Source organism: Rhinolophus ferrumequinum, chromosome 9, assembly GCF_004115265.2.
Source record: "Rhinolophus ferrumequinum isolate MPI-CBG mRhiFer1 chromosome 9, mRhiFer1_v1.p, whole genome shotgun sequence".
In the NCBI taxonomy this organism is placed as follows: domain Eukaryota; kingdom Metazoa; phylum Chordata; class Mammalia; order Chiroptera; family Rhinolophidae; genus Rhinolophus; species Rhinolophus ferrumequinum.
This window is the reverse complement of record NC_046292.1, coordinates 24,135,806-24,157,755: the sequence shown is the minus strand read 5'-3', so window position 1 is coordinate 24,157,755 and position 21,950 is coordinate 24,135,806. Positions and strand designations below refer to the sequence as shown.

Below are 21,950 nucleotides of genomic sequence, written 5' to 3'. Positions count from 1 at the left end.
CATAGAGTGCATTGTCTTTTATGTTTGTTTTTTTCACTTAGCATGTTTTTGATATTTGTCCATGTTGCTAGTATGATCAGTCTTTTTCACCGTAGCCTTTCTAGTGGTTTTCGTAGTGGTAGTTCATTATGGTTTTAATTTGCATTTTTTAGTTACTAATATTATTAAGCATCTTTTCATATATTTCATTTATTATTTTCGATCAAGTCCCATTTATCAATTTTTTCTTCTATGACTTGTGTTTTTTCTGTTCTATCTAAGAATTTTTTACCTAACCTCAGCTCACAAACCTTCTCTCAACTCAAGAATTTCTTTTCTTTTTACTTCTAGAAGTTTTATATTATTAGTAACCTATTTTAGGTTAATTTTTGTGTATGGTGTGAGGTAAGGGCTCAGGTTCCTTTTGTATTCCCTCCATATCCAATTCCAGCACCATTTGATGAAAAACTATCTTTTCCCCACTTATTTACCTTGCCATCTTTGCTAAAAAGATGTAAGTAGATTTCTGGACTTTCTACTTTGTTCTATTGATCTCTATGTCTATCCTTCTACCAATACCACACTGTTTTGATTATAGTAGTTTAATAGTAAGTCTTGAAATCAGGTAGTGTATGTCCTCCAACCTAGTTCTTTTTCTAGGTATGTTGCATTTTTATATAAGTTTAGAATCACCTGGTCAATTTCTACCCAAAAAGCCTACTGGGAGTTTGATTGTGATTGTATTTAATCGATATTATATTTAAAGTATGTTGTATTTAATCTATAAGTCTATTTTAGAGGAATTAACATCTCGAAAATAATTATCCTAGAGTCTTATTATCCTAGAACGTGGTATACGCTTTGTTTATTTAGATCTTCTTTAATTTCTATCCATAATGTGTTGTAGTTTTCATGACACAGATCTTGCACATTTTGTTCAATTGATTCTTAATTTTGTATAGTTTTGATATTATTGCAGATGGTACTTTAAAAATTCCAATTTTAATTATTCTTTGTGATGTATGAAAATAAAGTTGATTTTTGAATATTGACCTTGCAAGTTGAGATCTCACTAAATTCACTTATTAGTTTTAGTATCTCTTTTTTTTTTGTAAATTCTTTAGGATTTCCTAAATAATTATGTCTGAGAATAAAGACAATTTGACTTCTTTCTTTATAAAAATGTATGCCTTTTTTTGTTTTTTTTTGCCTCATTGCTTCAGCCAGTAAAATGTTGAATAGAAGTGGCAAGATTAGACATCCTTGCCTAATTCACCATTAAGTGTGGTGTTAGCTGTAGATTTTTTGTAGATACTTTTTATCAGATTGAAGAAGTTATCTTCCATTCTTCGGATACTGAGAATTTTTAATCATGAATACATGTTGAAATTTATTAAATGTTTATCTTACATCTATTGAAATGATCATGTGGTTTTTTCTTCTAGTGTTACACCAAGCTCTCATTTATGGAATAGTGCCCACTTCATCATAATGTATTATCCTTTCTCTCTATCCCTAATCTTTTTTTAGGGCTTTTGTATCTATGTTCATGAGGCTTATTAGTCTGCATTCATTGATTTCTCTTTCTCAGTCTCTCTCTCTCTCTCTCTCTCTCTCTCTCTCTCTCTCTCTCTTTCTCTCTCTCTCTGTCTCTCTCTCTCTCTCATCTGTCATTTTTATCAGGGTGATGCTTTCTTCATAAATTGAGTTGGGATATATTCCCTCCTTTTCTATTTTCTGTAAGAGTTTGTGTAGAATTGTTGATATTTTTTCCCTACATGTTTGGTAGAATTCACCAGTGATATCAGCTGGATCTGGAGTTTTCTTTGTGGGGAGGTTTTAAACTACAAATTCTATTTCTTTAATAGATATAGGGCTAATGTTTCTATGTAAAAGGAAAAAAAATAGATATAAGGCTGTTCATGTTATCTGTTTCTTCTTGAGTGTGCTTTGGTTGTTTGTGTCTTTCAAGGAACTTGCCCATTTTATCTGAATTGTTGAATTTGTCATCATGAAGTTCTTCATAATATTTCCCTATCAATCTTGTAAGGTCTGTAGGATCTATAGTGGCCACTCTTTCATATTTGATATTGGTAATTTGTGTCTTCCTTTTTATCTTGATCAATCTGGCTGATGGTTTATCAATTTTATACGTCTGTTTAAAGAACCAGTTTGGTTTCATTGATTTTCTCTATTGTTCATTTATTTTCTATTTCATGGACTTTTGATCTTATATTTATTATTTATTTTCTTTAATTTAGATTCACTTTGATCTTTTTCTATCTTCTTAAAGTAGAAGTTTAGAATACTGATTTTAGAACTTTTTATTTTCTAACAGAAGCATTTAAAACTACAAATATCCATCTAAGCACTGCTTAAGCTGCATCACACAAATTTTGTTATGCTGTATTTTCATTTTCATTCAGTTTAAAATATTTTAAAAGTTTGTTTGTGACTTCTTTGACCCTTGGCTTTTTTAGGTGTGTTATTTTCCAAATACTTTGGGTGTTTCCAGATATTTTTCTATTGTTGATTTCAAGTTCAATTCCATTGTGATCAAAGATCAAAGTTTGTATAATTTCAACCCTTTAAGCTTCATCAATATTGATCTTATGGTCCAATATATGATCTATCTTGCTGATGATCCAAGTACACTTAAAATGTAATGTGAATTCTGTTGTGAGGTGGACAGTTGTATAAATGTCAATTGGGTCAAATTGGTTCATAGTGTTATTAAAAGCTCTTCTATCCTTACTGTTTGGTCTTTCTTTTCTATCACTTACTGAAGGAGGAAGATTGAACTCTTCAGATATAATTATATATTTATTTATTGTTCCCTTGTTAAAAAACAAAATTCGTCTGAGTAAATTTTAAAGGTATTATTGGCTTTATTCAATGATTTATGAATTGGGCAGCATCCAGTCCAGCAGGCAGAAAGGAACTTGGAGCAGCTGTACAAAACGGAGGACTTTTATAGGCAGAACAGAGTGGGAACAGGGAAGTTATTCTAGGCAAATAAAAAAAAAAAAGTGGATTGGTTATTGCAAGTTACATTCCTTTAGGAGATGACAGGGGTCTATCAGGCAGATGACCTAATAGTGCTATTCAGGTGATTCATGATTGACGGGTGTAAGATTCCATTTCTGGCAGATCTGAAACTAAGTCTTGGCTTGGGGATGTTGAGCTCAGCATAAGTGACTCCATTTGGGGCCTGTTGTCTTGTGTTTTTTAATAGTTCTGTCAGTTTTTGCTTCATGTATTTCGAAACTCCGTTAAACCTACATTGATACATCATCATCAACCAAAATCTATAGGTTACAATAGGGTTCATTCTTGGTGTTGTGCATTCTATGGGTTTTGACAACTGTATAAGGACACGTATCTACCATTATAGTATCAGACAGTATAGTTTCATGACCCTTAAATCATCTGTGCTCTACCTATTCATTCTTCTTTCCTCCCTAAATCCTGGCAACCACTGATTTTTTTACTGACTCCATAATTTTGCCTTTTCAAGAATGTCATATAGTTGAAATCATACAGTATGTAGCTTTTTTATATTGGCTTCTTTTACTAAGTAATATGCATTTAAGATTCCTCCATATCTTTTTATGGCTTAACAGATTCTTTCTTTTTAGTGCTGGATAATATTCCATTGGCTGTATGTAAAACAGTTTACTTATCCGTTTAACTACTGAAGGACATTTAGTTGTCTCCAAGTTTTGGAAATTATGAATAAAGCTGCTATAAACATCTGTGTATAGTTTTTGTGTGGACATAAGTTTTCAACTCCTTTGAGTACAACATTGTAAAGGAGTGGTGAGAGGGGACATCTTTGTCTTGTTCCTAATCTTAGTGGGAAATCTACTTTCTCCCCACTAAGTATGGTGTTAGCTGTAGGTTTTCTGTAGATAGTCTTTACCAAATTGAGGAAGTCCCCTCTATTCTGAGTTTACTGAGAGTTTTTTTCATGAATGGGTGTTAGTTTTTGTCAAATGCCCTTTCTGCGTCTATTGATATGATTACATAATTTTCTTCTTTAGCTTGTTGATGTGATTGAGTATATTAACTCATTTTCAAATGTTGAACCAGTCTTGCATACTGTGGGTTAAATCCCACTGGGTCCTGGTATATAATTTTGGATTTGATTTGCTAATATTTTATTGAGGATTTTTGCATCTATGTTTATGAAGAATATTTGTCTCTATGTATAACCTCATTTAGAAATAATGTCAAAACTCCCATTGATGTTGCTATGGGGTCGGTAGAATTCTCCGTCTTGGTCTGTCCCCTCATTAGCTCTACTTCAGATATATGTATGGCTCTGACACTCCCTGTTTTCTTCTCAGTTCTTCTGGAGGCCTCTCTAGAGCCAATCCTGGGAAGTCGTCCTGGGCTCCCTGGCTTACTGCATTCTGTTACTGCAGGAACTGTAAGGCAGAGATGGTTCTTCCCATGACTAAAGCTTGGCTTGTGCACCTACGGTCCTAACCTAATGCCTGGGCATCTCATCGGGAAGCTTTCTGGGCCCTGTGCTGGGCTTGACTTCTTGTGTCTGCCTCTCATTCCCTTATAAGAATCCACCCTTGAGTTCCTGTTTCTGGTTTTAGAGATCCCTCTGGGTCACAGCTCAGCTGGACTGACGAGGTTCCCTGAGTTCAGGGCATGGCCTAGGGAATCAGGTTCTCCATACCTTCTGGTTCTCTGTGACACTTTGCTCTGCTGCCTCCCCTCCTGTGGAGTGGGATGGAGCGACGGATATGGCCTTTTAGAAAGAGTATTTTGTACTTAACAAAGACCCCAAACATACAGACCTAGGAATAATCATCTCCACCAGGGAAGGCCATTTAATTGCATTAAACTCTCAGATTTATCAAATGAAGAATAAATCCAATTTATTGAAGCTAGGAGTGGCTAATACTGTAGATAACAGAATCCAGATTTAAAAGTATGGTTCATGGGGCAGCCGGTTAGCTCAGTTGGTTAGAGCCCTGTGCTCTTAACAACAAGGTTGGTAGTTCGATCCCCACATGGGCCACTGTGAGCTGCGCCCTCCACAACTAGATTGAAACAACTACTTGACCTGGAGCTGATGGGTCCTGGAAAAACACACTTAAAAAATAAATAAAAGTTAAAAAAAAAAAAGGTTGCTTATTAAAAAAGAAAAAAAAAGTGTGGTTCTTGTAACTTGGAGCAATGGACTGAAGTGGATATGATGGCATTCACTGGTGCAGATGTCAAATTTGTCACTTTTATTGCCCAAATTCCCAGTTACATAAGCTCATGCTTAGTAATAGCTTAGTGGCAGCCCACATGTAAAAGGCTCAGGAGTTTTAGCTGAAAAGCTTTCCAATTGATTTTACCAAACTAGCATAACCCTGTTTACAAAACGCCTCCACGTGGCACACAATGAACCTCAGGAAAAATTTTACTGAGGGCTTTTAATCAAAGTGTAAACAAAGTGAGAATATATGGTTTGATGACACAGGCTACCTGAACACTTAATTCAAATGGGCAAATTTTTTTTGGGGGGGGAGTCGGGAAATATAAATTCCTAAGATAGATTCATGAAGAAGAAAATTGGAATAGACAGATAGTTGCTGAAGAGAGTGAAAAAAAAATTGAAGAATGACAGGAAAAAGGTAGTGAGTCCAGATAGTTTTACATGCAAGTTTATTTAAACCTTCAAGGAATTATGCTAGCAAGTCAATTGCAGAACGTATAGCCGACCCTCACACTTTAACTGGTCATTGGCTTGGGTGTAGAATTCCAGGTTGAAAATCACTGTCCTCAGGATTTTGAAGTTATTGAACCATTGTTTTGTAGCTTCTGATATTGTTGCAAAGTGTCATGCCATTCTGATTCTTGAGATTGTATGTGGAGCTATGTTCTGTCTCTGGAAACTTGTAGGCTCATCTCTTTGTCTCCAGTGTTTTGAAAATTTTCAGTAGTGTGGACCTATGTTTGTCCATTGGGCTGGGCACGTAGTAGCCCTCTCAATCTAGAAGTTTCTCCAATTAGTTTCACTCCTATTTTTTTCTGATCATCTTTTCTCGAATCCCTGTTAGTTGGAATTCCTGACTTGTCCTTTTACTTTTTAAAAAATCTTTTCTAATGTCTATATCTTTCTCTTTTATTCTATTTCCTGGAGGATTGCCTAGCTATCTTCCAAACTTTTTATTGAAGTTTTCAATTCTTCTCTCATGGTTTTACTTTCCAAGAACTTGATTTTGTTGTTTCCTTTGCATGTTGCTTTCGGAGAGCATCATGTTATTTCATGGATACAATATTTTCATTCATCTTTCTGAAGAAAGCAGTAATAGTTTAAAAATGTTTTCTTCTTCACGTATAATCTCTATTCTCTAAAAAGCTTTGTTCTTTGATTCCTACTCTCTTATATAAGCTACTTTCCTTAAGTGCCCCGATCCTTGGTCGTGTGCTCCTGTCTAAGAGGGGGTCATCAAAAGCTGTTTGGATGCTTTGAGGAAGTGGGTGGGGTCTCCTGACTGCTCTTCACTGCCTGACTATCTAGCTATTTCCTTGAGGAATCGCTAGTGCCCGGATCTCTAGATCTCTTCTTTTGGGTCTGTCAGATTCCACTGAGAAGACTCTTTCAAACATCTGCCTAGAGACAGATACTTGGCTTCCAGGATTCTCAAGAAAAGTAAAAATAAGAAATGGAGAATGTATTCTACTGGATATTAAAATGTGTTACAAAGCTACACTAATGAGAAAAGTGATAGTTTCATACCAATGATAGAGCAATGGAATATAATCTTAGCTAGCCCAGAAATAGACTGTTTTATGTATAAAAATATAGTATATGGTCAAGCCGATAACATAAATTAGTGTTGGAAGTATTTTTCAGTAAGTATTGCTGGAATCAGTTATTGAGGGGAAAAAAGTCAGCACTTCACCTTACATTATATGCTAAAATTAATTTATTTGTTCGTTCTTATATTTACTTAACAATTATTTGTTTCATATTATGTTCAAGACAAGTTAAAGTATTAAATGTATAAGATGAAAAATAATCTTAGAAAGGGGAAAACAGTATAGGCAGAAAACTATCAGAAAGGAAAAAATTGACAAATTTGACTACAGAGAAATTAAAAAGGATGAAAAAACACACTGAGACATTCTTTTATAACAAATATGTCAGATAAAAAGTTTTATCTTTATAGAGAGATAAAAGGATCTTATACAAATTGATAAAGAGCTTATACAAATTGATCAAAAAACACTAAAACCTGAGAGAAAAATGGGCAAAAAAAAAAACGTACAGAAGAAACACAAGTGCTGAGGATATATGTTAAAATGTCTAGCCTCACTAGTAATCAATGCTTGTGCATTGAAAGGTGATACCAAATTTTTTGCCTGCTGAATAATAAATAAAGGATTGAAAATTTTAAAATAATGCTGCTATGGGTGCCTTGAAATGGGCACTTTCATACAGTGCTGTTGAACATACAAGTAATTTTTTCTGGACAGTATTTTGCAGTCCATTTAAGAAATAACCCTGAGCAATGACTATATTGAGCCCCTTCCTTCTTCAGAGCCTTGGGGAATGTTGTTCCCTCTGCCTGGGACGCTCTTCCCATCTCTTTGCTGGATCATTCTTCCTCACCTTTCAGGTGCTGAAGTTCACCTTCTCAAGGCAGCCTTCCACAACCTACAGTCTAGATCAGAGCCTCTTTTATAGACTTATCTATCAGCCAGCATTCTCGGAGCCAACTGGGGGAGGTGGTGGTGAAGGCTGAGGGTCTCGCCATTCAGTATGTGAACTTCTGCTTAATGCCTCTATGTTCTTTATGGTACTCCCACCCTCTGCTATGCATGGTGTTTCCCCATCCACCTCTGTTTTATCTTCTCCAGAGAATAAACTTCCATCCCTCTACACGGTGGCGGGGAAAAGGGGATCCATGCACCGGCTGCCATCAGTGAGCAATTCCGTTTCAGCCCCACCTTCTCTCTCACTCTCAGAGGTTGTTGGTGCCTTCATGTCTTGTAATTTGCGTGTGCTTTTCTGCATTTCTAAATCATCCACAATGAATTATTTTCATAATCAGAAGAAAGCCCCTAACTTTTTAGATTTAAAATTTCTTACCTTTTGACCCAGGAATTTTGCTTCTTGGAATGCCTTTCTTTTAAGGAAACAGGCAATCTGGAAAACATTTAAGTACAGGCAACTGCACCACAGTACAATTGATAATAGAGGATAATTAGTTGCAAACAATTTAAAAAATTCAATATTGGGATCATGTTTAAGTAGATAATGATAAAGCCATATGATAAAGTCATTAAGTGGTATTTCTAAAGATACTCGATGACATGGGGAAAAGGCATAATTTAATGTAAAATGAAAAAAGCAGAGTATGAAATTATAGATAGACCTTGACTCAGATTTTATTTAAAAATATGCCTGGAAGAGGCTGGAAAGAATTACTTCTGAATATTAACAGTTTTTACCCCTGGATGGTGGGATCTCCTTGTCTACAATGATCATGCATTACCTTTATAATCCAAATAAAATTTCTATATATGCAAAAGAGAAGAAAATAGAAAAGTTAATGTAATCCTAGGTTGCATTAATAGAGGTAGAAGTTTTGAGGCAAGAGAGGAGATAATCTGGATTCTGATCACTTGGAGTATCATGTCTAGCACCCAGGGGAGGGTGACACATGTTAAGAGGAAAGTAGACAAACTGCAGGTTGGCCAGAGACTTCTGGAAATCAGAGTCCACTGGAGGAACAGGAGAAGACCAGGCTCAGGATGAGCCTGGTGGCTATCTGCTTGTGGCTGCAGTGCTTGTGGACAGAGCAGAACGGATAAGCCTCGTGTGGCCCTTGGGGTCAGAGCCAGGGCTAGAAGGAGAAGCTGCAGCAGTCCTGTGATAGATTCCTTTTCCTGCAAACATCAGTGGTCATGCTGAGGTTAGTGTGCAAAGGAAATGAAGGACCCCCAGTCAAGGCACTGGAGGTCAGGGGGTGAATCATAAAGTCAGCAACCCAGTGGTCAGTGAGCCAGCACATTAGGTTGGGAAGAAGTTGTGATGTCACCCAGCCCAACAGCTGTCGGCTTTGTTTATGCGTGGCCCATGACGTTCACATAGTCCCATGGGTTACAGATAAGATGACCTTGTGTTGTGCAGAATTCCCAGTGCACTCCACATAACCTCATCCCTTTTTTCCCCAATGAGGAAAGAAATATGAATTCAAGTGACGGGGATTTATCCTACTGTAGAAATAATCTTGAATCTGTTCTGATTTATGAAAAAGAGCGTATCACCTGTGAGCTTCAGATCAATGATTAGTGATAAATTACTCCATGAAATTCTCCTCATACCTAATTGCCACATACCTTTTCTCATCCAACCCTTTCATTTCACAGTGGGGAAACTGAGGGCCAGAGAGGGGAAAGGGCTGCAGTCAAGTGAGTGGGAAGGATAGGAGGCAGGAGTCAAGCCTCCTGTGGCTCTTTTTGTGACTGAGAGTTGCCCGTGTTCCCAATTCACATTTTGGGTAGTGTGAGAGGTAGGCTGGTGAGAGGCTGGAGGAGGCAAAGGAAGAAGTGAAATGCGAATCTGTTGTGTTCCATCCTGACCATGTCACCAGGGAGATGTCTGAGTCCAATATTTACTTAACATTCTCCTTTGTCTCCCACAACAAGTGTTTGGAGGTCAGATGGGGCTGGTGGGGTGGTGGTAGGGGTTGAATTGTGCCCCCACCCCGAAAAAGGTGGAAATCCTCCCCCCCTGTACTTCAGAATATGACCTAATTTGGAAACAGCATCTTTACAGAGGTGCTCAAGTTAAAATAAAGTCGCTAGGTTGGTCCTAATCCAATATGACTGGTGTCTTTATAAAAAGAAAAAATGTGGACACACAGAGACAGACATACACACAGGGAGAACACTGTGTGAAGATGAAGGCAGAGATGCGGGACGCCAAATGTTGCCAGCACTCCACCAGAAGCTAGGAGAGAGGCCTGGAACACATTCTCCCTCACAGTCCCCCGGAACCAACCCTGCAGACATCCTGATGTCAGACTTCCAGCCTCCAGAACGATGAGGCAATAAATATCTGTCGTTGAAGTCACCCAGCCTTTGGGGCTTTGGTACAACAGCTCTAGGAAACGAACGCAGATGGGATGGAGCTTACAGCCACTCCTCACTGCATAAGTCTTCACCCTACCGCACCACCCCGCCCCACTCTATGTGGTCCCATCCCCACTACACTATTCCTACCCTCAAGCCCCCAGCCCATTTGCCCTTGTGTTTGTGTGGTCACCAGTCTAGGCCCAACCTCAAGCCTTGCTAAAGGTCCCAGTCCCTGGGCCCCAGCCTGACCCCAGCTCCAACAGCAAGCTCAGAGCTGGTGAGCTTTGAGAGGGGGAAAGGATTGTCTCATCACTCAATTAAAGCTGCCTTCTCCTACCTTTACAAGCCAGGACAGGTGAGGAATATCAGAAATGCAGGCTCCCCGGGCCCTCAGGTTGGGCTGGCTCTAAGACACCGCCAGATATGGCCTCTCACCCAGGCTGGGGGCAAATTCCTTCGAAGAGGATCTCAGTCTCCTGGATCATGCCCTTCCAATGCATGAACAGCTTCCTTTCTGCCCAAACTAACTCAATCCCTCATTTCATAGCCAAAGTGAATGCAGGGCTAGGCCCGTGGGGAATAAAAGTGTCTCCCTGGTGATTCTTAGAGACTTGCTGAGGAGATGAAATAGATTCATACTAAGCAGTGGTCCAGATTCCGGAGCGGTAGAGCGCATCACTGGAGACTGGCTGGAGAAATCACAGAGGGCTTCCTGGAGGAAGAACCTATGCTGGCCTTGGCTGGAGGTGAGTTGAATTTTATTGCATGAGTACTAGGAGCCAGACACATTCATATACTTTCTCTTATTTTTATTTCTTGTCACTTATGAGGCAGGCGATGTTATCTGCATTTTAAAGATGAGAAAACAGACACTCAGGGAAGTGAAATGATTGACTTAAGACCGCATGGCTTTGTACAGTCTTAAGGCAGCATTTAAATTGAGGACCCCTTGACATTAAAGCTCTTTTTACTCTTCTGCATTCAGGCTCTGCCTTTTCCAGGGTACAGTAGTGTTTAAAGGACTGGTGGGGTTGGGAAGTGTGGAGGAAGAGGCATTCCAGGTTGGCAAAAGAGCAGGGTGGGGACATACCGGGTGAGTTTGGGGAGCCCCCAGGAGGCTGGTCTATTAGATCTCAGGGATTCAGAGGGAACAATGGGGACCAAAGCTGGAAGAGTAAGAGAGCTGGTAGCTTATCAGGCTGAGCATTCACACTTGATGGCTAAGTAGTGAGTGAGCGAGTTCTGTCTGCAGTGAGGGGTACAGAGCTGGTGTTTTGGAAACTTGATGAGAGAGGGGACAGGTTGCCAACCTATTGTGAAGGCTCTCAGAGAGAAGCATGTGGCCGTGTGAGGTGGACCCCATTCCCTCTTCCAACCCCCGCCCCAGATCTCCCCGAGTAGGGGAGGACAACCAGCTTGCCTCCAAGGGCCACTACCTGAGTGCTCTCTCTACCTGGGTCACCTTCCACACAAATATCAACTCTATCAACACTGGGCTCATCCTCAGCTATGCCTCCCATTTCCTAGAAGGCTTCTCAGGCCCTAAGCACCTCCACTCTTCCCCCTGACCTTTCCCCTCCTGCATCTTTGCACGATCTGTTTTCTCTGCCCACATACTCAGTGTCTTCCCTTCCCCAGTGAACTCCTATTCACTGGTCAAGATCCAGTGCAATTGTTTCTTGTTTTCCTGCAACCTTTGTGACTCAGAGGCAAGATTCTGCTCTTCCACACTCCCTTCCACCTCTTTGTACTGCCATTGCCTCTTCTCACCGAGTGAGTTTTAGGTGCAGGGAGAGGAGACATGATATAGGCCTTTGAGTTGCTCTTTCTGGGGGGCAGACTAGAAAGGGCCAAGGGAGGAGGGGGCAATTGATCTAAACCTGCCCTCGCAAATAGATGATGAAGTGGAATGGGTGCAGGGCCCATTTGAGCTGGACTATGAAGGGCTCAGCTGGCAGGCAGGCCTCGGGAGCAGAGTGTCCAGTAAGGAAGCATACTGCAGGGGGGACCTGGATGGCCATGGGGCAGGATGGGGAGATGGGGACAGACACTGCTTTGGCCGCTGATTAATGGGCAGATTGAAGGGGCTGGGCAGTGGGGATGGGAAGAGGATGGTGCCTGAGGCATTTCAAAAGGTGGGATGTTTAGGACTCAGGGCTGCTGAGAGGCAGGATATAGGTGGTAGCTGGAGTTGGGGTTACAGAGGCCAAAGACAGATTATGCAGGCTGGAAAAGCAAAGAAAACCTTGGCAAAGCAGTTGTACCCCCTAACTCCCACCCTGAACCACGTCACGACAGCATCAATATACACACCTAGCTTGTGATCAAGTCCTATTTATTTTACAAGTATAAACAGCAGAACTAGGAAGGCGTGATGAGAACAAGACACCAGTCCCCTTGGCAGGGCCAGATCCAGCACAGGCTGTGTGTGTAACCAAGGCTGACCCAGCAGCCCTGACCAGCCCTTTCCTGTGAGGACAACCTGCATGGAGGGGGTGGAATAACTTGGCTCCAGGTCCCTCTGAACCAAGTGAAAAAGACCAGAGAGCCCATAACACCTTTGGCCAAGAGCCACCCCAAGCTGGCTCTGTCTGTGCCTGGGGTAAAGCCACGTTCTGGAGGGGAAACCATGGTGTCCTCTGGTCACCAGGAAGGCCCCAGATGTTCAAGAACAACCTACAGTGAGGCTCTCTGACCAGCAAGCACCCACTTCCCCCAGCCCTAGCCATCTCTGCAGAGCCTTCAAGGAGGGGGCAGCCAAGCGAGCCAGACTTCCCAGGCCCCACTTCTGTCACTACTGGGTGACAGAAGTCCCAGGCCTCTACAAATACTGCTTCTTGGAAGCAGAGCTGCTGGAGTTACTGGGGGATTTCCGGTTACTCTGGGGGGACAGGCCCAGGAAGAGGGGGGGCCCGGAAGAAGCCAGCCTCTCCTCCGTAGTCAGGTTGGCCCAGTTCTGTTCAGTGGATGACAGCCCACTGTAGGTGGGGCATGGCTCGGATGAGGGCTCCTTTCCCATGGGGAGGTAGAAGATGTGGTCAGCGTAAGGCTCTGAGGTGGTGCCCTGGGGTGGGGAGGCATCCTGGCCCTGCCCGGCTCTTATCCTCTGGATAAGGTAGCGGCACAGCAAGTATACCAGCTCCAGCAGGTTGAGCAACAGGGAAATGAGTCCAACCACCTGCATGAAGATGATGAAGATGGTCTTTTCTGTGGGGCGGGAGACGAAGCAGTCCACGAGGTGAGGGCAGGGTCGTCGATGGCACACAAACACAGGCTCCATGGTCCAGCCATAGAGGTGCCACTGGCCATACAGGAAGCCTGCCTCCAGCACGCTCTTGCAGATCACGCTGGCCACATAGGTGCCCATCAGCGCGCCGCGGATCCGCATGCGGCCATCTTCTGCCACTGAGATTTTGGCCATCTGGTGCTCGATTTTTGCCAGCGTCCGCTCCACTTGTGGGTCCTTGTGTGGCAGTGCCCGAAGCTCCCCCTCCTTCTGCCGCAGCCGCTCCTCCCGCCGCGACAGGTAAATGACATGGCCCAGGTAGATCAGGGTGGGGGTGCTGACAAAGAGGAACTGCAGCACCCAGTAGCGGACGTGGGAGATGGGGAAGGCCTGGTCGTAGCAGACGTTGGTGCAGCCCGGCTGGGCTGTATTGCACTGGAAATCCGACTGCTCATCGCCCCACACAGACTCACCGGCCAGGCCCAGGATGAGGATCCGGAAGATGAAGAGCACCGTCAGCCAGACCTTGCCCACCACAGTCGAATGCTCCTGGACCTGGTCCAGCAGCTTCTCAAGGAAGCCCCAGTCGCCCATGGCTCCTGGGCATCCGTCTGCAGGGAGACAGAGGACACTGTCAGCATGGCATCCTTCTCAGCTGTCCTAGCAACAAGCCCTGCAGGGAGGTCGGCCGCATCCTTGTTACCTATGGGGAAACTGAGGCTTCACTAGGGGCTCACACCTAGCAGGGTGGTCAGGACTAAAAGCAGGTCTTTGGACGATGACTGCTAAGTTCTCGCAAGGGTACAGCTAGAGTCCTGTCTAGTCACACATCTGTGTCCCTCTTGTTCCCAGCCGGAGTCCCACGATGACCACAGCCCAAAAAGATCTGGCTCAACGTGAGGCTCCTGAGCCTATGGGAAAAGAGAATTTGACGAACTTATCCAAGGTCACACAGCTGTGACATCTCCTTCCCCCCTTTTGTCTATGACAGGTTTTCCCCAGACAGTGGGTAGTGGTAGTGCTATGTCAGCTTCTCAGGGGGCCCAAAGCCTCAGGTCCCTGCTCCCCTCCTCATCCTATCTCGCTCTAACCTTTGAGCGTGTGGTAGGAGGGGTGTACACCCTAAAGGCAGTACACCCTGCATTAGCTCCACCTGCCAGCAATGACGACCACCTGCAATTTAAGTACTGACACTTGATCTTGTCCCCTTTTTCCATCCCTCCTGGCCCCACCCCCCAAGCTGTTGTTGCCAAATTCTAGACTCTTGAATCGTCATAGCAGGGTGGAGGCACAGGCCACAAAGTTCCCAGAACATCTTGGGGGACGGAGTGAGGGGAAGGGAGGTCGGGGAAGGGGGAGCAAAGCTGTTTAGAGACAGGCTTTGGAACCAGACCTGGGTTCCAATGCTGACTCCTTACAAACCGGTGACCTTGCTTAAGTGACAACCTCTTACCACCTCAGTCTCTTCTCTTGTAAAATGGAAATAATATTCCTGCCTCCTGGGGTTGTAAGGGTACAATGAAAGAAGATAGGAACCTCGCTTAGCATAGAGCCTTGCCACAGGCAGGCTGGGTGAGTGCTTCTGCGGTGGTTCGCCTCCCCCATACCCCTCCCCACTTTCGAAGCAAGCAACCCTTAGCCCGACCCCCACCCCGCAATCACAACTCACCGCCTGCCTGCCTGGCGGCCCAGGTGGCGGTGGGGACGCACAAAGGCCGAGCGGCACTCTCGGGAGCCCTGCTGGACCGCGCCTGGCGGCAGGGCGCCTTAAATAGCACGGAGGGGCGGGGCGGGGGCAGGAAACCCGCGGGAGGGCAGCAGGGCGCTGAGTTTTCAGAGCCGGCCGATGGGACCCGGAGGTGCAGACTAACCTCAGGCGACTCTCAAGGAAGGGGCCCGGGAGGTAGCACTGGGAGTTGGGTGGCGAAGGGGGCTCTTTCCTTCTCCCCTCCCTTAGCCGGAGTTTCTTTGGTGCTGGAACAGGAGTTCTCCAAGGTGAAGTTTTTCAGGGTGGTGGAATTTGAAAGGATTAGAGCAGGAATTTGCTGATCTCAGCGACTGGCCTGAGGGGCTGTGAAGGTGAGCAGAGGGGGATGATGGGGAGTGTGTCGAGACTGTTCCATGATGTCACTGTTGCCAGATCCTGTGACTTGATACAGCTGGACGTGGAGATCTCTTCTCCTAAATCCCCTCAGAGACTCTGATCGACTCCTCCCATGTGCCCCACAGCAGCTGGTTCCAGGAAGAGGCCAGTTGCCCTGCCCCACTGAACCTGTAAAGCATTTTAGCCTTATCGGGCCCAGGTCACGTCCCCGCACCCCCCTCCATCCTACCCTGTCCTGTGTAGTCCCTTAGCTCTTGCCATGATGTGTGGAGGATATCCCCTCATCCTGCTGCACAAGGTGTCCCTTAATAAACTCTTGATGTAATTAATGCTGGAGTTGTAAGCCTCTGAGGCTGGGAAATTTTACATAACAGGGAAGGGCCTATCCCTGGAGCTGGGGTCCTATTGACCTTCTTTAGAAGAAGGGAGAAGACCACTCGTTTTTTAGGCTGCCACGGTGTGCTCAGCCCTGTGCCAGGACTGTTCAATCAAGGCTCACCAGGGCATGGGGACCCACAGTGCCCTTCCTAGAGTCTGTTCTGGAGCTGGGGTCTCAGCCCAGCCTGTATCCTTGCAGAATTCTCAAACATCCCCACTCCTGGGGGGCTACTCAATCAGAGGTCACTAAGTAACTCCATGGGCCACTTGACACTGGGCAGGGGATCTCTCCCCACCTTTCACTTGGATCCCATTCTTATGCCTGTAAATGGGAGGTGGGGTGAGCAGAGCCTACCCTTGTTCATTTAGGCTTCGTCCTATTGATGAACATTAACGAGGGTCTGTTGTGCTGCAGGCATGTAGGAGGAGCTGGGGATTGACCAGAAAGCAGCCAGAGGTGGTCTTTGGCTGCAGGCTCTCACTGACTGGTGTGGGAGGCAGGAATGGAGCACATCAGCCCATAGGAAGCAGTGAAAAGATAAATGTGGAAAGCTCTGAGAAGGACTGGGTGACTCACAGGGGCTTGGTTAGGAATGTTTCCTGGGGTGGGTGGGAGAGCGTTCGAGGCAGAAGGAACAGAAAGAGCAAAGGCTCAAGGACCTGGCTGCCAGGTCCTGAGGGCTTGGCCACTGCCCACAGGGTGTTAGATGTCACTGGCCTTGGTGGTGGAGGCAGTAGAGTTGAAGTTGAGACTTTGCTGTTGACCCCTGTGCCCTTAGGCAAGTTGCATAAATCGCTGTGCCTCAGTTTCTTCCTCTGTAGAATGGGGATAGTCATGGTTCCTACTGTGTAGGGATAGGAGAGCCAATCAAAGCACACATAGCCTAATATTGGTACACGGAAAGTTCAAGTGAGTTGTGGCTAAAAACACGTGACAAAATGCTTGTGACAAAAAGGGTCTGTCAGTTGGTCTTGGTGGAAGCTGTGGACTAAAAAGAGGGTTTTTGGAATGTAACCTCACAGGGTGATTTGATCATAAATTCCTAACTGGGCAGGTCATGGTGGGTAGTCATGCCCAGGCATATAACTTCTTTAGTAAAAGGCTTAGCTGTACCTTAAGCAAGCGCTGTCCATTTTTTTCTGTGCATCTATGTGAATGCCTTTTTTCAGACCCCTACTTCTAAAGGGTGACCACCCTCAAGAGCACACATAGTCTCCTTAACTATCCTGTAATCCCATCCCTGTCTTGATTTCTGCCACTTACAAGTAATCTTCCTTAAGTTTCCTCCTTAATTCCAAATGCATAAAAGAAGCTGTAAACTGTCATTTCTTGGAAGCATTTTTCTCAGCCGGTTGAGGTCTTGTTGAGAAAATCTTGTGACTGAACTCTTACAAAAATTGTCTACAGGTTTGGATGTTTCTTATGATGACAGCACAGAAAGGGCTGAGGGGAAGAAGCTCAGGAGCCGAGTAGAGGTGGGGAGAGGGGCAGGTGGGGGCCAAAGCCTGGGGCAAAAAGGTCCCTGTTTCTCCGCAACAGGATTTAGTTCTTAGACTCCTAGTGCCCCTGGGTCCCCGAAGGTCCTACCTTAAGCAGGACTAACTGAACTTTCTGGGCAGCAAGTGGGGTGTGCCTGGCTCAGACCTCAGAACTTCAGGATCATCTGAGCCCAGCCTTCTGGATTCTCAAAACTGACAACTGAGCCCTGGTTCTGACCCCTGAGGTCGTGAGAACGAAGGTCCCTAGAGGCGGTTTCTTGCCGCGCTCCCACTGCAGCCTCTGCTTCCAGAGCTCCTCTCCTGTGACTAGACACAGGCTCCCCTCCCCCAGCTCTTACAGCTTCCTCTGGAGGTCAGGGTTTGAATGACCCAGGCCCTTCCTGGGAAAAGGAGGAGCTGGGATCAGCTATGAGAGGAATCCCCACAACCTGGCCATTCCACCTGGAAACATCCTTAAAACCCCATCCCGCCCTCCGTCCCCACTGCCCCGACTCTGTTCAGGCCACCATCTCAGTGGCCTCCCAGCTCATCCTGGCCTCCATCCCTGCCCCCTCCAAACCAGCCTCCACCCTTCCCTGACCACAACGCTGCTCCACTTAAACCCTTCTGTGGCTCCCCATTGCCTCTTGGCCTTGGTCACTTCTCAACCTCATCCCTCTCCCCTTTTACTCCACGACCCAACTAGGTTTTACTGTGGTTCCCTGTGCACTCTTGCTGTCTCCATGTCGTTCCCTCTGCCTGGAGCACCCTCGTGTGCTGAACCCTACAAGTTGTTCAGGACTTTGCTCCATACCGCCTCCTCCCAGAAGTCCCCCGGCTGGCCTCCACTGGGTTAGTTGTGCTTTTGTGATCTCAGTGGCTCAGTTATTGTCCCTGGGTGCATTTTTAAAAAATAAATTTATTTCACTTGTGATAAAAAACACATAATATTCACCATCTTAATCATTTTAAAAAAAATTTTATTGGGGAATATTAGGGAACAGTGTGTCTTTCCAGGACCCATCAGCTCCATCCATGTCAACTCAGCTCCAAGTCAAGTCGTTGTTTTCAATCTAGTTGTGGAGGGCGCAGCTCACTGGCCCATGTGGGAATTGAACCGGCGACCTTGGTGTTATGAGCACTGTACTCTAACCACTGAGCCAACCGGCTGCCCTTAACCATTTTTAAGTGTACCATTTAGTAGTGTTAAGTACATTCACACTGCTGTGCAATAGATCTGCAGAACTTTTTCATCCTTCAAAATTGAAACGCTATACAATCAAACGACACCCCATTTCTCCTCCCCCACCCTTGGTGCATTGTTTACTTGTCTTTACTCTTCCCTCATTAGGCCGTGAGCCCCTGGAGGGCAGGCAGCTGGGTCTAGTTTACATGTCTACCTTAGCACCTAGCAGGTCACCTGGCCCATGTATGAATTTATTAATTCAACAAATATTTATTGCCCCTGGAGCTGTGGTACTGCCTAGACCCTGGAGAGCAACGAGGGAACAAAAATCCTTCCTTGTGGCTTTGACATTCTAGCTGGGGGGAGACAGATAAAATAAAATGTAGAACCTGTTACATGGTAATAAATGCTATGTGGAAAGTAAAGTAGGAAGGGAGGATTGAGGGTGCACGGGATGGCAGTTTCAATTTTGAATAGAGAGAGGAGAAATTCTCACTAAGGAGCTGAAGTTTGACACAGGCCCTGAAGGGAGGGAGCCCTGTGGTCCTCTGGGATAAAGACCATTCCAGACTAAGGGAACTATAGTGCAAAGTCCCTGAGGCAGGAGTGTGGCTGGTGTTCCCTGCTTGGGGAACAGGCGGGAGGTCAGTGTGGCTGGAGTGAGGTGAGCAAAGAGGAGACAGGAGTTCAGAAAGGGAATGGCCGAGATGTGGGATGAGGCAGAGCTTATAGTCCCCTAAAAGCCTGCATGAGGGGCCTTTGTCGGCTTCGGGCAGAGGAGTGACATGGCCTGACTTAGGTTTTGACAGCATCACCCTGGCTACTGTGCTGCGAATGGGCTATGGGGGTGGGTGGCACACAACAGATGCCCCCCTTCAATACAGGACTTGCTGTCCAGCTGTGTGGAGTCTGGTCAGCGGACAGCCTCCAGCTGTTAGCACTTTCAGGTTGGCTTCAGCTGTCCAGGTGGCCAAGCTGTGCTGGGGGTGGCCCCAAGTGATGACTGAGCCAAACAGTGCTCAGGGGCCCAGCCATTTCCACCCAACACGGGACTCCTGTAATGTCTGGTCCCCGGACACAGAGCTCCCTGCCACGGTACTTGTCGCTCAGTCCTACCTTCTCCCCTTTCCATTCATGGGTATTAATTCCCAGTACACCCTTGCCCTCTTAATTCTTCCTCAGAATCTGCTTCCCAGGGGCAGGCAGTAGAGAGATTGCTGCAGTAATCCAGGTGTCTTAATCAGCTCAGGTATTCTGCTGTAACAAAATACCATAGCCTGGGGGACTTAAACAACAGAAATTGATTTCTCATGGTTCTGGAGGCTGGAAGTCTGAGATTGGGGTGCCAGCATGGTCAGGTTCTTGGTGTAGGCCCTCTTCCTGGTTTACATGGTTGTTTGCTCATTCTGCTGTCCTTACATGGTGGAGAGAGAAGGGTCATCCTTCTCATGTCTCGTCTTCTAAGGACACTAATCCCGTCAGGAGGGCTCCATCCTCATGACCTAATCACCTCCCAAAGACCCCATCTCCTAATATCATCACATTGGGGGTTGGGATTTCAAATATGAATCACAGGAAGCTTGGACCAGGGTGATGATTACAAAGTAGTCTCCTGTTTACCTAGGGCGGCAGGGTGGCTGTTACAACATGCAGTAGAGGTGGACTTGAAGGCTGTGTGTATGAAATAGAAATCTGTCATATGCACGACTGAAAGAAGGTTGCAAGTGAATTTTCATGCAATGAAGGAGGAGGAAATAGAGATGTGTATCCTGAGCAAAGAAGTCCAAGGGGATATGAGAGCCACCTTGTGGTCACAGTGAGGTGGGCTGGGGACTCTGGGTGGTGAACAGTAGTAGCCCAACACAAACTGAATGAGAACAGTGAGCTGCAATGCTTGGACTCGCTCTCAGGCCAAAGGCAAGGCTGGAACGTTCCTCCATGGTCCTGGCCCACAGCCTAGAGAAGCAGGGTCAGGACTGGAAGCTCAGTCCATTCTGGGCTAGCCAATGATGTGCTCTGGTTGCTCTGACCTCTGAGCCACCATTGGTCAGGCAGCTGGAACGCCCTGGAAGATGCTGGAAAGCATGGCTAGAGATCACCCTTCTCTGAGACCTTTGCTGGGGCTAACGTACCATATGGCAGCCGGCAGAGACTTCTGTAAGCACGGTTGTGCCTGGATATTTACTGGATACTTTGGCACTGTACTAATGTTTTACCTACAGTGTCTCCTTTTATCTCTACAACAATCCTAGGTACTGTCCCGAGTGTTCCCTTTGCCTCTCAGACCTACTGTCCATCCGCTCTGTGCCCTGAGAGGCTGACTGCCTCAACAGGTTCCCTTGCCCTCTGGCTTCTGGGTGCATTGGATCAGTGGGAGCTACTGGCAGGTGAGCAGGAGAGGCGAAAGTAAAGGTGAGGTATTTATTTGGTCAGTATGCATCCTGCAGCTCCTGTGTGGTAACTCTGTCCATTGCTACTATGGCACTAGCCCCAGTTACCCTCTGTGGGTTTCCTTAATCATACCCAAACCTCTTAAAACAGTTCCTCCAGGGAACTCTTCAGTTACTCGGCTTGAATGTGCCATCTGTTTCCAACCAGGATCCTCACTGATACCAAGATTCCTATTATATTGGTGACAAGACAGGTTCTGAAAGCTTGCCAAGTTGCAGCATGGCAAAGTTATGATCATGAAATGGTTAAGCTGTGATTCAGACCTGGGGGGTGGGTGCCAGCCCAGCCCAGCCCTGGGCCTTTACGCTTGGATGGCTTAACCACCCCGCAAATGGCCACACTTGAGTGCAAAGGTGAACTACAGCCGATTCTGTCTACATGATGACACAACCGCTCGCTGCCTACATTGGTTCTTGGCTCAGTCTCCTGGATTTGTGGCTCCTGGTCTTGGCTTGATTGCCACTAAATATTCCTCTAGGTCAGGATAGCCTTTGCACCCCTTTTGCTTCCCATTCTTGTCTGGCTTGGATATTGGTGTCCCCTAAATTTCAGGTCATCATAAAGCTGGGAGTGGGGCTGTGAGCCCCCCAAGGGGTGGTTAGTTCAGATGACTGTGTTCCTGTCTCCCCCAGGCTCTGAGCCCTTTGGGCTCAGCTCCTGCTCCCTGTGCAGCCCCAGCATTCTGCCAGGAGCCCGGTATGAAAAAATGCTCAGGGAAAATGGAAGGAGCTGAATAACGCTTGGGTGACGCTGGTATTACATGCCTTTAGACACACCTGGCCTGTTGGGAGCGTATATAAGGAGTGAGAGTGTGACTAACAGGGATTTTGTGTACACAAGGTGGGGATGCGGTTGTGGACTGCTGGGATTGGTTCACTACCGCGAAGTGCGTGCGGTTTGTCTACAAAGAGAGGATAGTGATTGTGTGCTTAGGGCTGGGTCTCCCTGTAAACGGCTAGGAGCGTGTTGTAGCGGGAGCACAGCGCCCTCTTGTGACCACATCTACAATCACATGTGTATCAGGTTCCATCCCAGCTCTTACCTGTCAA

General features: G+C 45.6%; 1 protein-coding gene across 3 annotated transcripts; it reads right to left on the bottom strand.

Moving 5' to 3' along the window:
* Nucleotides 1–10,885: 10,885 nt before the first annotated feature.
* GJA4 (gap junction protein alpha 4) lies at nt 10,886–15,085 on the bottom strand. 3 transcript variants are annotated; one of them, XM_033113226.1, is made up of 3 exons: nt 14,973–15,059; nt 14,043–14,214; nt 10,886–13,914 (listed from the first exon to the last, which is right to left on the bottom strand). In XM_033113226.1, the coding sequence occupies exon 3, from the start codon at nt 13,895–13,897 to the stop codon at nt 12,899–12,901; it is 999 nt and encodes a 332-aa protein (XP_032969117.1). In that variant the 5' UTR covers nt 13,898–13,914; nt 14,043–14,214; nt 14,973–15,059; the 3' UTR covers nt 10,886–12,898. The 3 variants fall into 3 exon arrangements, with proteins under 3 accessions (XP_032969117.1, XP_032969116.1, XP_032969118.1); XM_033113225.1 differs by lacking the exon at nt 14,043–14,214 and having other exon boundaries at nt 14,973–15,085; XM_033113227.1 differs by lacking the exons at nt 14,043–14,214; nt 14,973–15,059 and adding an exon at nt 14,395–14,482.
* Between the last annotated feature and the right edge of the window lie 6,865 nt (nt 15,086–21,950).